This window comes from Prionailurus bengalensis, chromosome E2 (genome assembly GCF_016509475.1).
Source record: "Prionailurus bengalensis isolate Pbe53 chromosome E2, Fcat_Pben_1.1_paternal_pri, whole genome shotgun sequence".
NCBI lineage: Eukaryota > Metazoa > Chordata > Mammalia > Carnivora > Felidae > Prionailurus > Prionailurus bengalensis.
Genome location: NC_057352.1, coordinates 59,469,558 through 59,481,050, shown reverse-complemented (window position 1 = coordinate 59,481,050; position 11,493 = coordinate 59,469,558). Strand labels below are relative to the sequence as shown.

Genomic DNA, 11,493 nt, shown 5'->3' with positions numbered 1-11,493 from the left:
TTCGCGGGGCAGGAGGGGGCAGCAGAGGCCACTCTGAGCCGACCTCACCGAGGCTTTTCTCGGGAGCCCGGAGACACTAGAGGAGACTCTCAGACTCGGCACTCGCCAGGACCCCCTGGAAATCTGTGAAAATCCTGGGTCCTGCCTCCAGAGAGTCGAATCGAGTGGGTGTCAGCCCGCCCCCCGCCGACCCGCCGATCTGTGGTTTCAGCAGACACCCCAAGTGTTTCTGATGAGGGAGGTTCCACACTCAGAGTCACCATCAGAAATGCGGTCACAGGGCTCAGGGGTCTTCTGGCCTGGAGGTTAGGAGGTCCTCCGTGGGAAGGGCGGACAGTCCGTGCTGGGGCGCGTGCTAGAAGATGGGGAGCTCAGCGGTTCCCGAACGGAGTGCTCGATGGGAACCCCTGAGCAGAGGGCCCTTGCATCTTGAGCGGCACCCACCCCCACCTGCCCCCCTGGATCTCTAGGAAGCAGGGTAAGCCACGCGTGGGTCTCGTGGTCACTCCCGTCTGGGCACCACAGAGCGAGGTCATTCCGTTTGCTCCCGAAGACCATCATCTCATCAACCACTGCCCTTCATGGGTCATGAGGACAGATAAGGAAACTGAGGCTCAGAGGCGATGCACCTTGCCCGGGTTAGATGGTGGCAGAACAGGGACTCTAGCTCTCTCTGTCCGCTCCCTCTGGGATGCCTGATGGCTGCTGGGAGCCTGGAAGCCTGGGGAGCCAGGCCCTTGTGGACCACCCCTCCTTGTCCCCAGCTGTCCAGCCCCAAAGGGAAGAGAAAACTGGGACGGATGGGCTTTGGTGGGCCAGGCACCTTCCCCCATCAGAAGCGCATACCTGAGTGCCTTCAGGCTGGGGGGCCCAGATGTGGATCAGAGGCGAGCTCCAGGGATGGGGTGACGCCTGCCCGGCTGGGCCTGCAGTTTCCTGCTGCCTGGGACCGGGCCGCCAGGAGGCTGTTGGGCGCACCCAGGACGCCAGCCCCCCCACCCCCAGCAGAACCCTGGAGTCCCTGCGATGTGTGACCCACAAACAGAAACATTATGGCGTAATTCCTGGCCCCTCTCCACGTCCAGGTGTTTTGATATTGGGGGGAACTCATGCACTTAGGGTCCAGGACCGCCCCCCTGAGGTATGCTCCCGGGCGTCTGGATTAATTCTACCCAGGAGGCTGTTTACATGCACAGCGGGGGTGGTTTGACACCCGGCTCGGAAACGCCTTTGCAGTTTAAGATTGTAACCTGCGTACGCACGCTTTTGTGGGGGTGCACGTGGGAGCTCCGTGGCCCCTGTGCACATCGGGGCTGAAATGGGCCCTGCGGGGGCAGGGGGGGGCACATGCCAAGCAAGCCCGTTCTGTGAGTCACCTGTAGCAGCAGGGCGGTGTGCAGTCTCGAACATGGGTCTGGAGACAGTTTTGCTGCAGTGTTCAGGCCCTTTCTGGGCCGGGCTCTCCTCGCTGGGAAGGCTTTTCTCTCACCCCCAGGCCCCTGGTCAGACTGGGAGACAGGGGCCAGGCCCCATCCTGGGGCTCCCTGGCCGGTTTTCCTGCACAGTCCCCTCTGCGTGCCTCCCCCGCAGCCAGTCCGGGTCGGGTCGTGGGAGCGCTGGGAGGGCCTGTAGAGACACAGGTGTCCTCGGGGAGGTGAGCAGGAAGCGGAGCTCACCTCCGCCCCGGCCTCTGGCCCAGAGGCGCCAAAGCCAAGCACAGCCGGCGCGCGCGAGGTCTCTGGCGCACCAAGGGACCACATGAGTGGGCGCGGAGGCTGGAGCCAAGGCCGGAGACTGGGGAGCTCGCTGGCTGGGCTGGCATTGGGTTTCTCCTAATCAGCCCCGCTTCCCGGAGCCCTGGTCCTAATTGGGGCGCAGTCTCCGCGGAGCAGCGCGGGAGGGAGGACGAGACCCTCTCTCGCCTGGGGAAGTTGCCTGGATGTGAACGCAGCCCAACATTCCTGTGCTGGAGGCCCGGGGGATTTTCTCCGGCCGGGCCTCGTTTTCTCGGGCACCGGTGGCTGCCCCGGTGGCCTCCAGCCCAGGAGGACCGTGCCTCCTCTGCTCACCAGGCACCCACTCCCGCAGCTCAGGGCCAGGCGCGAGCTGGAGACAGAGGGCTGTGCCGCCGGGGAGACCCCCGGCCCCCGACGCTCCGGCCCACCAGAGCCCCAGGGTGAAGTCGCCGGCCTTTTCCTGTACCCTTTATCTCACTTTATAGACAGCGGTTCGTTTGGGACATTAATTGCCTGGGCGAGTTTGATAATTTTGATGTAACCGAGCACTGGAGAAATTACCCTCACGTCCAAAATGTCAAATTTGAGAAGAACCAGGTTCAGAGGCTCGCGACCCCACGACGCGCAGAAACTGCGGTGGGTCCTGGCATGGCCGCCCGACAATGGGACTTTATTGTGTTTGTTTTCTTAGGTGGGCAGGGACGGCAGTGGAAAGAGGGTGGTCGGCTGGAGACACAGGTTTTTAAACAGTGTTCCCCACCCCCCCAGTGACTCGAGGGGGAATGTTCGCGAATGGAAATGTTGGTCACCTTGCTCTCCCAGCAATGGCCCTTTTCTGGCTTAAATTTTACTCACTTCTCAGTTGGGGAAAACCAAGTGTGGAACACCAACCAAGACAAAAACAACAACACAAGCCCCACGAAAAGCCTTAAAGTTGCCTCACAATTTATAACAGCCTGACTAGGGGACCATTGAAGTCTGACACTCACGGTAAAACTCCCTTTGGTGGCAAAAGAGGGTGAAAAAACAAAAGCCAACATATCGCAGTTCACTTTTATATATGTGGTTTTCCCTGGGGGAAGAAAGAGGAGTACAGGTTTTCTTCCACCATTTGGTTATTTCTTTAAAACGAGAAATGACATTGAGAGCGGCAGAGGCTCTCCTTAAAAACAGAAGCCAAGAGAAATAGCTCCTCGTGTCCAGATTTCATTTCAATGTGAAGTGAAGGATGGAAAGAGGAGGAAGAGAAAAGAGACAGAGAGAGAGAAAAGGGGGGAAAAAGTATTCAGGATCCCCCATATTTTAAATACAAAACAAGTCTAGAGGTTTCCAGGCTGGTTTCTGTGTAGATTTTGGGGTTTGGAAGATATTCTACAATCCCAATCCCGATAAAATACTCATGCGATTTTATTTCTGGTTGATACAATGTTAAAGGCCATGTACAAATGTTACACATTTTTATTTTTGTTCTTTTTTTAGGAAAAAAATACACAAAAGGCAAAACATCCTCAAATTGTCATTTTCTACAGTGCAGAAAGAAATTTAAAATACGGTCACAAATGCTGCACCCCGGCAGCCATAATACTAAAAAAAAAAAAAAAAAAAAAAAAAAAAAGGAGGGGTAGTCCTTCATTTTATATATATATTTATATAAACATATGGAAATTTGTTTTTACACAGATCGGACTTTGTTTCAAATTTACAATGGATCTCTAAAAAAAAAAAAATTCTATGCGGCAAATATTGCCAACAAAGTTACACCATTAATACTGATAAACGGAGGAGCCTATGCGGTGTTTCGATTGTCAGGGAAAAGAGAAGAATAAATAACAGAATGAGCCTTTTGCTATAGTTTAAAAAGTGCCTTAACCTTCCTGTGTCACCGCGATCCTGAATCCGTGCGCTCACCGGCCTTCCCTGCCCCCGCGCCGTGCCGGGCTCCCCTCGCGCTCCCACGGGGCACGCAGTACAGTAGAGATCGTAGAGATCAGGAGACAGTCGGGTCTCATGAGAAAAACCCCCGCCGAAAAAGTCGAAATGCAACTCGAGACAAAACCAAGAGGACTGTAGAGAAGGCAGAGGAGGGCGGAGGGGACGGGGCCGAGCCCTGCGTCGTCTCAGGGCTCCTTCTGGTTTCCTTTTGTACGAAGAACAGTGGCTTCAGAAATGCAAGTCCGGGCCAAGGTCCACCTGCGGTCGCCAGAGGGCTTCTGAGATGGGGAGGGAGACGTGATTTCTTGCCCCCCCCCCCACCCCTGGAAACACGGCTCTGAGAGGAGACTTGTGTGTTCCAAGACATTCTTTCCAAAAAAAAAAAAAAAAAGTAAAAGTAAAAAGATAAATACTCAACCAAAATATAAAAGTATTTGATAATGATGGTCTCACATGTTTGCCTTTCTTCCGAAAGCCTTCCCCCACCTTCGCTGCTGGAGGGAAGGCGGGGAGAGACCTCAGCTGCTTTCTTGTTTGGGTGTCGAGGGTTTCCCCCAGCACAGCACCTTCTCAGCCGGCTTCAACTGGTTCAAAAATAGATTTTTATTTACCAACAGCTGCAGTCAGACCAGGCCCCTCAGCCACCACTTGTTAATTTTTTGAGGGAGTGGGTGCCGCCGAGCTGGCTCTTCCTTTGCCTCGGGGACTCCTTTCCAAATAATCCGGGTGGGGAGGGGTCAGACCCTTGTCTTCTGCGTACGGTTATACCTCAAGAATAGAGCAGTTTCTGTGGCGGGTTCCGGGTCCCCGGGCCAGGCCGCCCGTGCCCAGAGGGCCCCGCGGGCTGTGGTCTCACATCACGCAGGGCTTGATGTCTTGGTAGGTGACCTGCTGGTGGTAGTAGGAGCCGCTGCCCGCCGAGTGCATGGACGAGGGCGCCATGGCGTTGAAGGAGAAGACGAACTCCTTGCGGTCACACATGCCAGGCGACTGGGAGTGATACCTCGGGATGCCTGCGGAGGAGGGACAGGAGAGCAGGGAGCACAGCGTTAGGATGGGGCCCAGGGCTCCAGGAGGAGAAGGCCACCTCCAGGCCCCGGGCGCGGGGGCCCACTGCCTCCCTACGCCCCACCGAGGTGCCAGAGTCCCAGAGCTCTGGCCTCAGGCGGGTTCGGGTGGCCCCGGGGTTCGGGCCGGGCCCTGTGCTCCAGCAGGAGATCCCGGGACCCCAGTGACAAGCACTGTTTCCTGGGTGCCGCGGCCTGGGCCTCCTCCGCCTCCGTCACCAAGTCCGGGGCTGGGGCTTCCTGAGGCCACAGGGGAAGGGGTGAGGGGGCCGCCGCGGGCCAGGAGGCCGCAAGGACAGCCTGGCCTCCACCTCCAGGGCCAGCCCAAGGCCCGTGCCCGGTGCCGGGGCACCCGCCTCCCAACCCCAAAGGCTGCGAGGCCCTGGTACATGACGACGACGACGGGAGGCTTCTCCAGGGGAAGAGCCCCTTGGAGAAGGGCCCCCCGCCCCCCCGCCCCCCCGCCCCAGGGTGAAGAGAGGCAGCCAGAGCCGGGAGTCTGAAGCAGGACGATCCCGGCAGAGGGGTGGCCCTCCAGCCTCCGGGCTGGCTCCTGCCTCCCTCGGGCGGCTGACAGCTGAGCCCTGACAGGCCCCGCGTAGCTCCTCCGAGCCCTTCCAGAACCAGACCCAGGGAGGCTGGCGGGTGCCAGAGGAGGGTGCCGGGCGGGAAGCTGTTCCCCCTTGGAGGCGTCCTCCTTGGAGGGGTGAGGAGGAGGGTATCTGGGGAACAGAAAGCCCGGAGCTCTGAAACAAAGAGTCTGTGGGGCCTGCACCTCTAACTTGGTCTGGGCCTGGCCACAGCCCCTGCGCGCCTCTGTCACCACAAAATGGGCCCCAACCCGACATTCCCAAGGCCAGGCCTGGTTCCCCAGGAGCCCAGCGTGCTGGGCCTCTAAACACCCGGCCCAGGCAGCTTGGGGCCTAACTCTCCCTCTCGGCCCAGGCAGCTTTCCGGTGGGGACTACGGAGCTGGGCGGCCAGGGCCAGGGCCGGGCTCCCGCTCCACATCCTAGGAACTTGCTGAGGTGTGTGAGGGGGCTGAGGACCCAAAGGGATGAAAAACATCGGGGTCTGAGTCTTTTTTGGCGAGGAAGGGGCCTACTTGGCCAGGCTGGGGGCTACCAGCAGTGGGGAGTTAGAACCGAAAGCGAGAAGCAACAATTATCGTGGCCCAAATTGCCCTCCCCCCTGCGCTCACCCCTCAAAGTGGGGGAGGTCCGGCCAAGACGTAGCCTGGCAAGCCGCTGCCTCCCCCAAGCACCGGGGCCGGCCGGCACCCCGCAGAAGTGGCCGAGAGTTCTCGCCCGGGGCGGTCGGCGGTTTGGGCGCCTGCTCTCAGGAGCAGCGCGCCGACGGATGTCGGAGGCCCCCCGGGACCGGGACAGCCCTGGTCCCCCCACTCACCTTGCAGCTCGGCTGGGGCGTTGTGACTGTTCTGGTGTAGATACGGCTGGTCCAGGGAGTGCGTGGAGAGGCTGCCGGACAGGGGGTTGGCCGTGGGGTTGCAGGGGGACAGGGGCTGCTGCTTGATGTAGGAGGCGCCGCTGTTGAGCGCGGCAGAGGCTGAGGGCGGCCAGGCGGCCGTGGAGCCCGAGTAGACCGCGTGCGGCTCCATGACCCCGCCGGCGGCCGCAGGCAGCAGCGGGGAGGCCGGCACGGAGCTGTCGTGGTGCGGGTACTCACCGGCCGCGGCACCGCCACAGCTGCCCATGTACGAGTGGCCGCCGTTGGCGGGCAGGTGTGGCACCGAGTGGCTGGGCAAGGCCATGCCGTCCACGTTGCCCGGCAAGTGGCCGTTCATCATGCCCAGGCCGCCCTCCAGCGCCAGGCTGTTGGGCGGGCACGAGAGGCCGCCCGCGGAGCTCTGGAAGCCGTAGGTGTCCGGGAGGTGGTTGAAGCCCAGCCCGTTCATCATGCTGTACATGGGTTTGAGCGCCTGGCATTTCCTTCGGAAGCCGCGCGGCCGCCGCCGAAAGGAGCCCTCCTCGAACATGAACTCGCTGGCCGGGTCGATGGTCCAGTAGTGGCCCTTGCCGGGCCGCCCCAGGCCCTTGGGCAGCTTGATGAAGCACTCGTTGAGCGAGAGGTTGTGGCGCACCGAGTTCTTCCAGCCCTGGTAGGAGCCGCGGAAGAAGGGGAAGCGACTCTGCAGGAACTGGTAGATCTCGCTGAGCGTCAGGCGCTTGGTGGGCGAGCTCTGGATGGCCATGACGATGAGCGCGATGTACGAGTAGGGCGGCTTCTCGGGGCGCCGGATGCCGGCGTTGGTCTTCTTGGCCTTGGACGGGCCGGACGACGCGGGGTCCATGGCCGCGCCGCCGCCGCCGCCGCCCCCGCCGCCGCCGCCGCCGCCGTGCGGTGGCTGCTGCTTCTCGGGCGCCGAAGACATCGGGTGGCTGCTGCTGCCGCCGCCGCCGCTGCCGCCGCTGCTCTGCGCCGCCGACGAGCCGGGAGGAGGAGGAGGAGGAGGAGGAGGAAGAGGAGGGGGGGGAGGAGGGCGAGGGGGAGGGGGCTGCGCGCGCGGGGCTGGCTGCGCCTCTGCCGTCATCCGCGGCCACTGCTCCGGAGCGGGCCTCGGCGCGCCCTCCCCCGGCCGCCCGCCCGCCCGTCCTCCCCGAGGAGCGGCTGGATCCGCCGGCGGTTGGCGCGGGGCCCCCCTCTCTCCAGCTCCCTCCTCCCCCCCCCTCTCCTCCCTCTTTCCCTCTCGCCCTCCCACTAGGGAAGGAGCCGAGCGGAGGCTGAGGGCAGCCTCTTTGCCGCAGCCCCGGCAGAGGCCGCGAGGAAGCCCCCTCCCAGCCCGTGTTTTGGGGGGAGGCACCACCTCCGGGGGCCTGCGGCCGTGCGCCCCCGCGGGGAGCAGCTCCCGGCCCCCGCCACCCGTGGCGCTCGGCTCCACGGCTCCAGCCAGGCCGCCCTCACTGCATCTTCTCTCCGCGGCGTCCCGCGGGCCGGACCGAGACCCTCCAGGAGTTCCCTCCCCTCCCTGCCCCCCTCCGCGCCCCGCGTTGGTGGGCGCTTAAAGGGCCCCCACCCTCGCCGCCCGGGGGCCGCCGGCAGAACCGCCCCGCCTCCACCAACCTGGCGAGCAAGTGTTAATGCGTCCTCGGCCCCGCGGCTCGGCCCCGCTGCGCGCAGCACCCCCACCTCCTCCCCCCCCTCGCCTTCCCGGCCCCGAGGCGCGGGCACCCGGGGCCTTTCCCGACGCGTACAGCCCGGCGGCGGATCGCAGACTGCGGCGGCGGCAGCGGGCACCAGGCCGTGGCCACCGCGGGCGCAGCCGGCTCGGCCACGGGTCCCCGCGGCCAGCGGGCGTCCGTTCCCGTGAGGGCCCGCCTACCCGCTCTCCCCGCCCCGGGCAGGACTGCGCTGCGCCCGGGACTTTTTGGACTCGCCCAGAAGCGCGCGAGCAGGCGGGCAGCCGCGGGAGCCGAGCGCGGGCGGAAAACGAAAGCGCAGGGCGGGTCGCGGCCGCTTTGTCTCAGGCGCCGCGGGCCGGGCCGGAGCCAGTGAGAGCTGCCGGGCCTGCGGGGACCAAAACCGCACAGGCTTTCCGGAAAGAGCGGCCCCGCTCATTTCTCATCCACGCACTCAGGCACACGCGTGCGTACACTGGTGCACGTGCAAACCCTGGAAATGAGGATTCCGGACGTGCAAACTCACACCCATTCGTGAGTGCCCACTCACGCACACCTTGCTCAGGCATGTGCGCGCCCAAGGAACGCGCTCGCTCGCGCGCGCGCGCGCACACACACACCAGGCCCACGGGGCTTGAAATTCGCACCTACTCTCGCTCACGCGTACGCTAGCCAAGTTCCAGTCTGAACCCACACGCTTCCTAGGGGACCCCCTCCCACACACGCACACGCTGAAAATCCGCCTGGTTGGCCCCGCAGCGTCGGTGTTCCCCGCTTTCCAAGAACAGGTTCCGATTTCTCCTAGATGGTAAAGGCCCTGGCAGGAAGTTTATACGGCTCAACGTAAACACGTTCTGGGGGATTCTTTAATAATAATAGAGAATTCCGCGTGCGCGGGGGGGGAGTTGGCCTAATGCCCCTGTGGGTCGGCCTGCCGCCGCCGCGGGGCCTCTGACACTGCGCGCCAGGCCAGGTTCCGGAAGGCAGCCTGCGCGCGGGCGGGGAGCACAGGCCCTGGCGGCCCTCTCGCGCCAGGCTGTCCGCCGCACGGGGCTCGCACGCACGCTGTCCCTCGCAGTCCCGGGGTGGGGGCTGGGGCTGGTGGGGGCGGCCGGGGGCGGAGGGGGGGCGGTGGGGAACAGTGGCGCCGAGCCTGGGACCGCGCAGGAGCTGGGCGCAGCACACGGCAAGCGGGGACCCAGGTGAGTGCTGTTCGCGCGCTGACTGCGGGGCGGCGAGCCCAGCCTCTCCAGCCGGGGCCCTGGGCCGAGAGGAGGGAGGTGAGGGGTGTTTTTTCGCGGGTCGTCGCCAGGAGCCTGGATGCCTCGCCTCGGCGGGAGCTGGGGCCAAAGACAGATGCCGGGCTCGGAGTGCGCCCGCCCCGCGGCGCTTTTCAAAGCCCGCCGTCCTCTCGGGTTCCTCTGGCTTCCTTGTCCCCCGCTGTCCCCCCCCCCCTCGCTCAGACGCCTTCAGCCTCGGCCGTAGACGCCTCCTCGTCGCCTTCGGGGCGCCTGGCACCTCCGTGCGAGGAGCTGGGGGCTCGCAGGCGCAGCGTGCCCCGTGGTCGCCGCCTTCCCAGGACGAGTGGCGCTGCGGGAGAGGAGAGAGTCCCCTTCTCCGTGCTGCGTCTCCGCCCGGCTCCCCGGCCTAGGGGAAGGGTGTGGGGGACGTGACCACGTTGTGTGTGGTTGTTATCTCCGCGCAGGTGGGCGCGCACAGGCAGACCCACCCCCGCTGAACTCAGCCCGGCCGACATCCACAGGCCACGGGCACCCTGAGCATCCCTCACCGCCTCCGGTACATCTGGGCATCCAACACCCCTCGCACAGCTCGGGCGCCCCAACCCTCGCACCAACGCACAGGCCTGCCCACCGCAGAGGACACGCTTTCCGTTAAGTGCACGCACCCCTACGCTGCGCATTTGCCCACGCACAGCCAGCCGCGTGTTCACCCGCAGTGGCTCGCGCAGCCCCTCCATTAGCATGCACACGCGTTCTTAATTGTCTCTGGCCCTCTCGCCATCAAATTTCTTTTCTTTCCTTTTCATTTCTTTTCTTTTTTCTTTCTCTTTTTCTTTTCTTTTTCTCTTTCTTTCTTTCTTTTCTTTTCTTTTTTTTTTTTTTTTGGACCAAACAGCAGCCGCAGGCTAGGAGGCCCTAGCGGTGCGGGGAGGGAAGTTCCCAAGAAGGGGTCGCTACCGCCAGCTGCTGGGAGAACATCTGGCTTTCAGCAGAGAGGCCGGTGGGGGAGGCTGTCACACTCCCCAGCCAGCTAGGGGTGCAGCCAGCGCGAACCCAGCGGCTCCCAGAAAACAATAGTAACGCCTCTGTTTTGCTGATGGGGCGCCTTCAAAGAGGGGGGTCTATAGAACTTGAAATCGGGGGACACTTTTTCCACTAGCCCCTTCCCTCCCGGGTGCTCTCCAGTTGGGAGGGGGCTGCAGATGCCATCTTTGGCCAAACCCGCAGATCATTTCCTCCCTCCTGCAAATCAAGATCTTTTAGTGGCTCCTCCGGGGGCTCTGGGGGTGTTTTGGGGTAGGGGAGCTTATGCCTTCCTGGGGAGGAAGTGTGGAGTTGGGGCCCCACCTGGCCTCCACTTACCCCTCAGACTCTGACAGCAAAATGGACTCTGCAGGGAAAGCTCAGCGGTTACCTTGCCCAGGGAGAGGGGGCCGGTGGCGGGATCCTCAGGAATGTTGCAGATGGAGGCTCTCCCTAATCTCCACCCAGGAGGGAGGCAAAGGTGGGGGTGTGGGAAAGAAGGCAGATGAAATGAGCCCCCAGCTCTGTAATTTGGAGGGGACCCCCCAGTTGTAGGGAAAACCACATCCATAGCAAGGAAGGCTTTTCTGTATGCCCCGGAGACTAGCCTCTCAACTCTTACGTTGGCGGGAGAAGCCTCGCTTGACCTTGCGCTTTGGCTTGGGGAAACTGAGGCCCACTAAGGCCCTGGCCTGGATCAGCCAGCGCTGCCAGGAGAACACCTCTCCATCTTTTCTCTCTACCCCCCAAGACAGACCATCACTGCATTTGACCCTCCCGCCGCCTCAGTGCAGGCCGAGAGTGGAGAGAATGAATTTAGAAATGCTTCTGTGGCCCCACGGCCCCTGCTTCCCAGGCGCACAGGCACAGGGACCAGTTGGGAAACTGGTGATGACAAGAGAGTAGCAGCTGTCACCGACACAGTGATAACATCAGGACTTCTCAACCGCTGGCTCTCTCCAGGTGCTGATCCCAACCTTATAAACACCCCCTTGGATGTTCTTAACCTTCCTAAGGGCTGTGAATCCCTTTGACAAACTATTGAAAACTGTATCCTATCCACCCTCCCCCGCTCCAAAAGGCACATACCAGTGACATTCATAGAATGATGTTCAAGGTCCCACCAAACGCCTGGAGCCTATCCATGAACCCACGACCTCCCACCCATGAACCCAGGACCCAGCTTAAATGCCTCAAAGATACCTGTTTAACCTTCACAGAAGCCGCTACCAGCTCCACGTTATCCCTCCCTTTAGAGAGGTTCCCCCCCCCGTCCCGCCAGGTTATTCTGAGTCCTGGGTCATCCTGCAGAGCCCAGCTGCAAATCCAGGTCTGACCACAGAACCAGGAATTAAGCC

At 62.4% G+C, this 11,493-nt stretch overlaps 1 protein-coding gene across 1 annotated transcript; it reads right to left on the bottom strand.

Annotated features, from left to right (window-relative positions):
- Positions 1–3,125: 3,125 nt before the first annotated feature.
- FOXF1 (forkhead box F1) lies at positions 3,126–7,740 on the bottom strand. Its single transcript, XM_043599824.1, has 2 exons — positions 6,142–7,740; positions 3,126–4,681 (listed from the first exon to the last, which is right to left on the bottom strand). The coding sequence occupies exons 1-2, from the start codon at positions 7,283–7,285 to the stop codon at positions 4,521–4,523; spliced, it is 1,305 nt and encodes a 434-aa protein (XP_043455759.1). The 5' UTR covers positions 7,286–7,740; the 3' UTR covers positions 3,126–4,520.
- Between the last annotated feature and the right edge of the window lie 3,753 nt (positions 7,741–11,493).

Bases quoted from the DNA above. Each gene is read 5' to 3' on its own strand.
- FOXF1 (XM_043599824.1), bottom strand. From the start codon at position 7,285: ATGACGGCAGAGGCGCAGCCAGCCCCGCGCGCGCAGCCCCCTCCCCCT. The intron at 4,682-6,141 runs GTGAGTGGGGGG...CCTCCTCCGCAG, and splicing joins CGCCCCAGCCGAGCTGCAAG to GCATCCCGAGGTATCACTCC.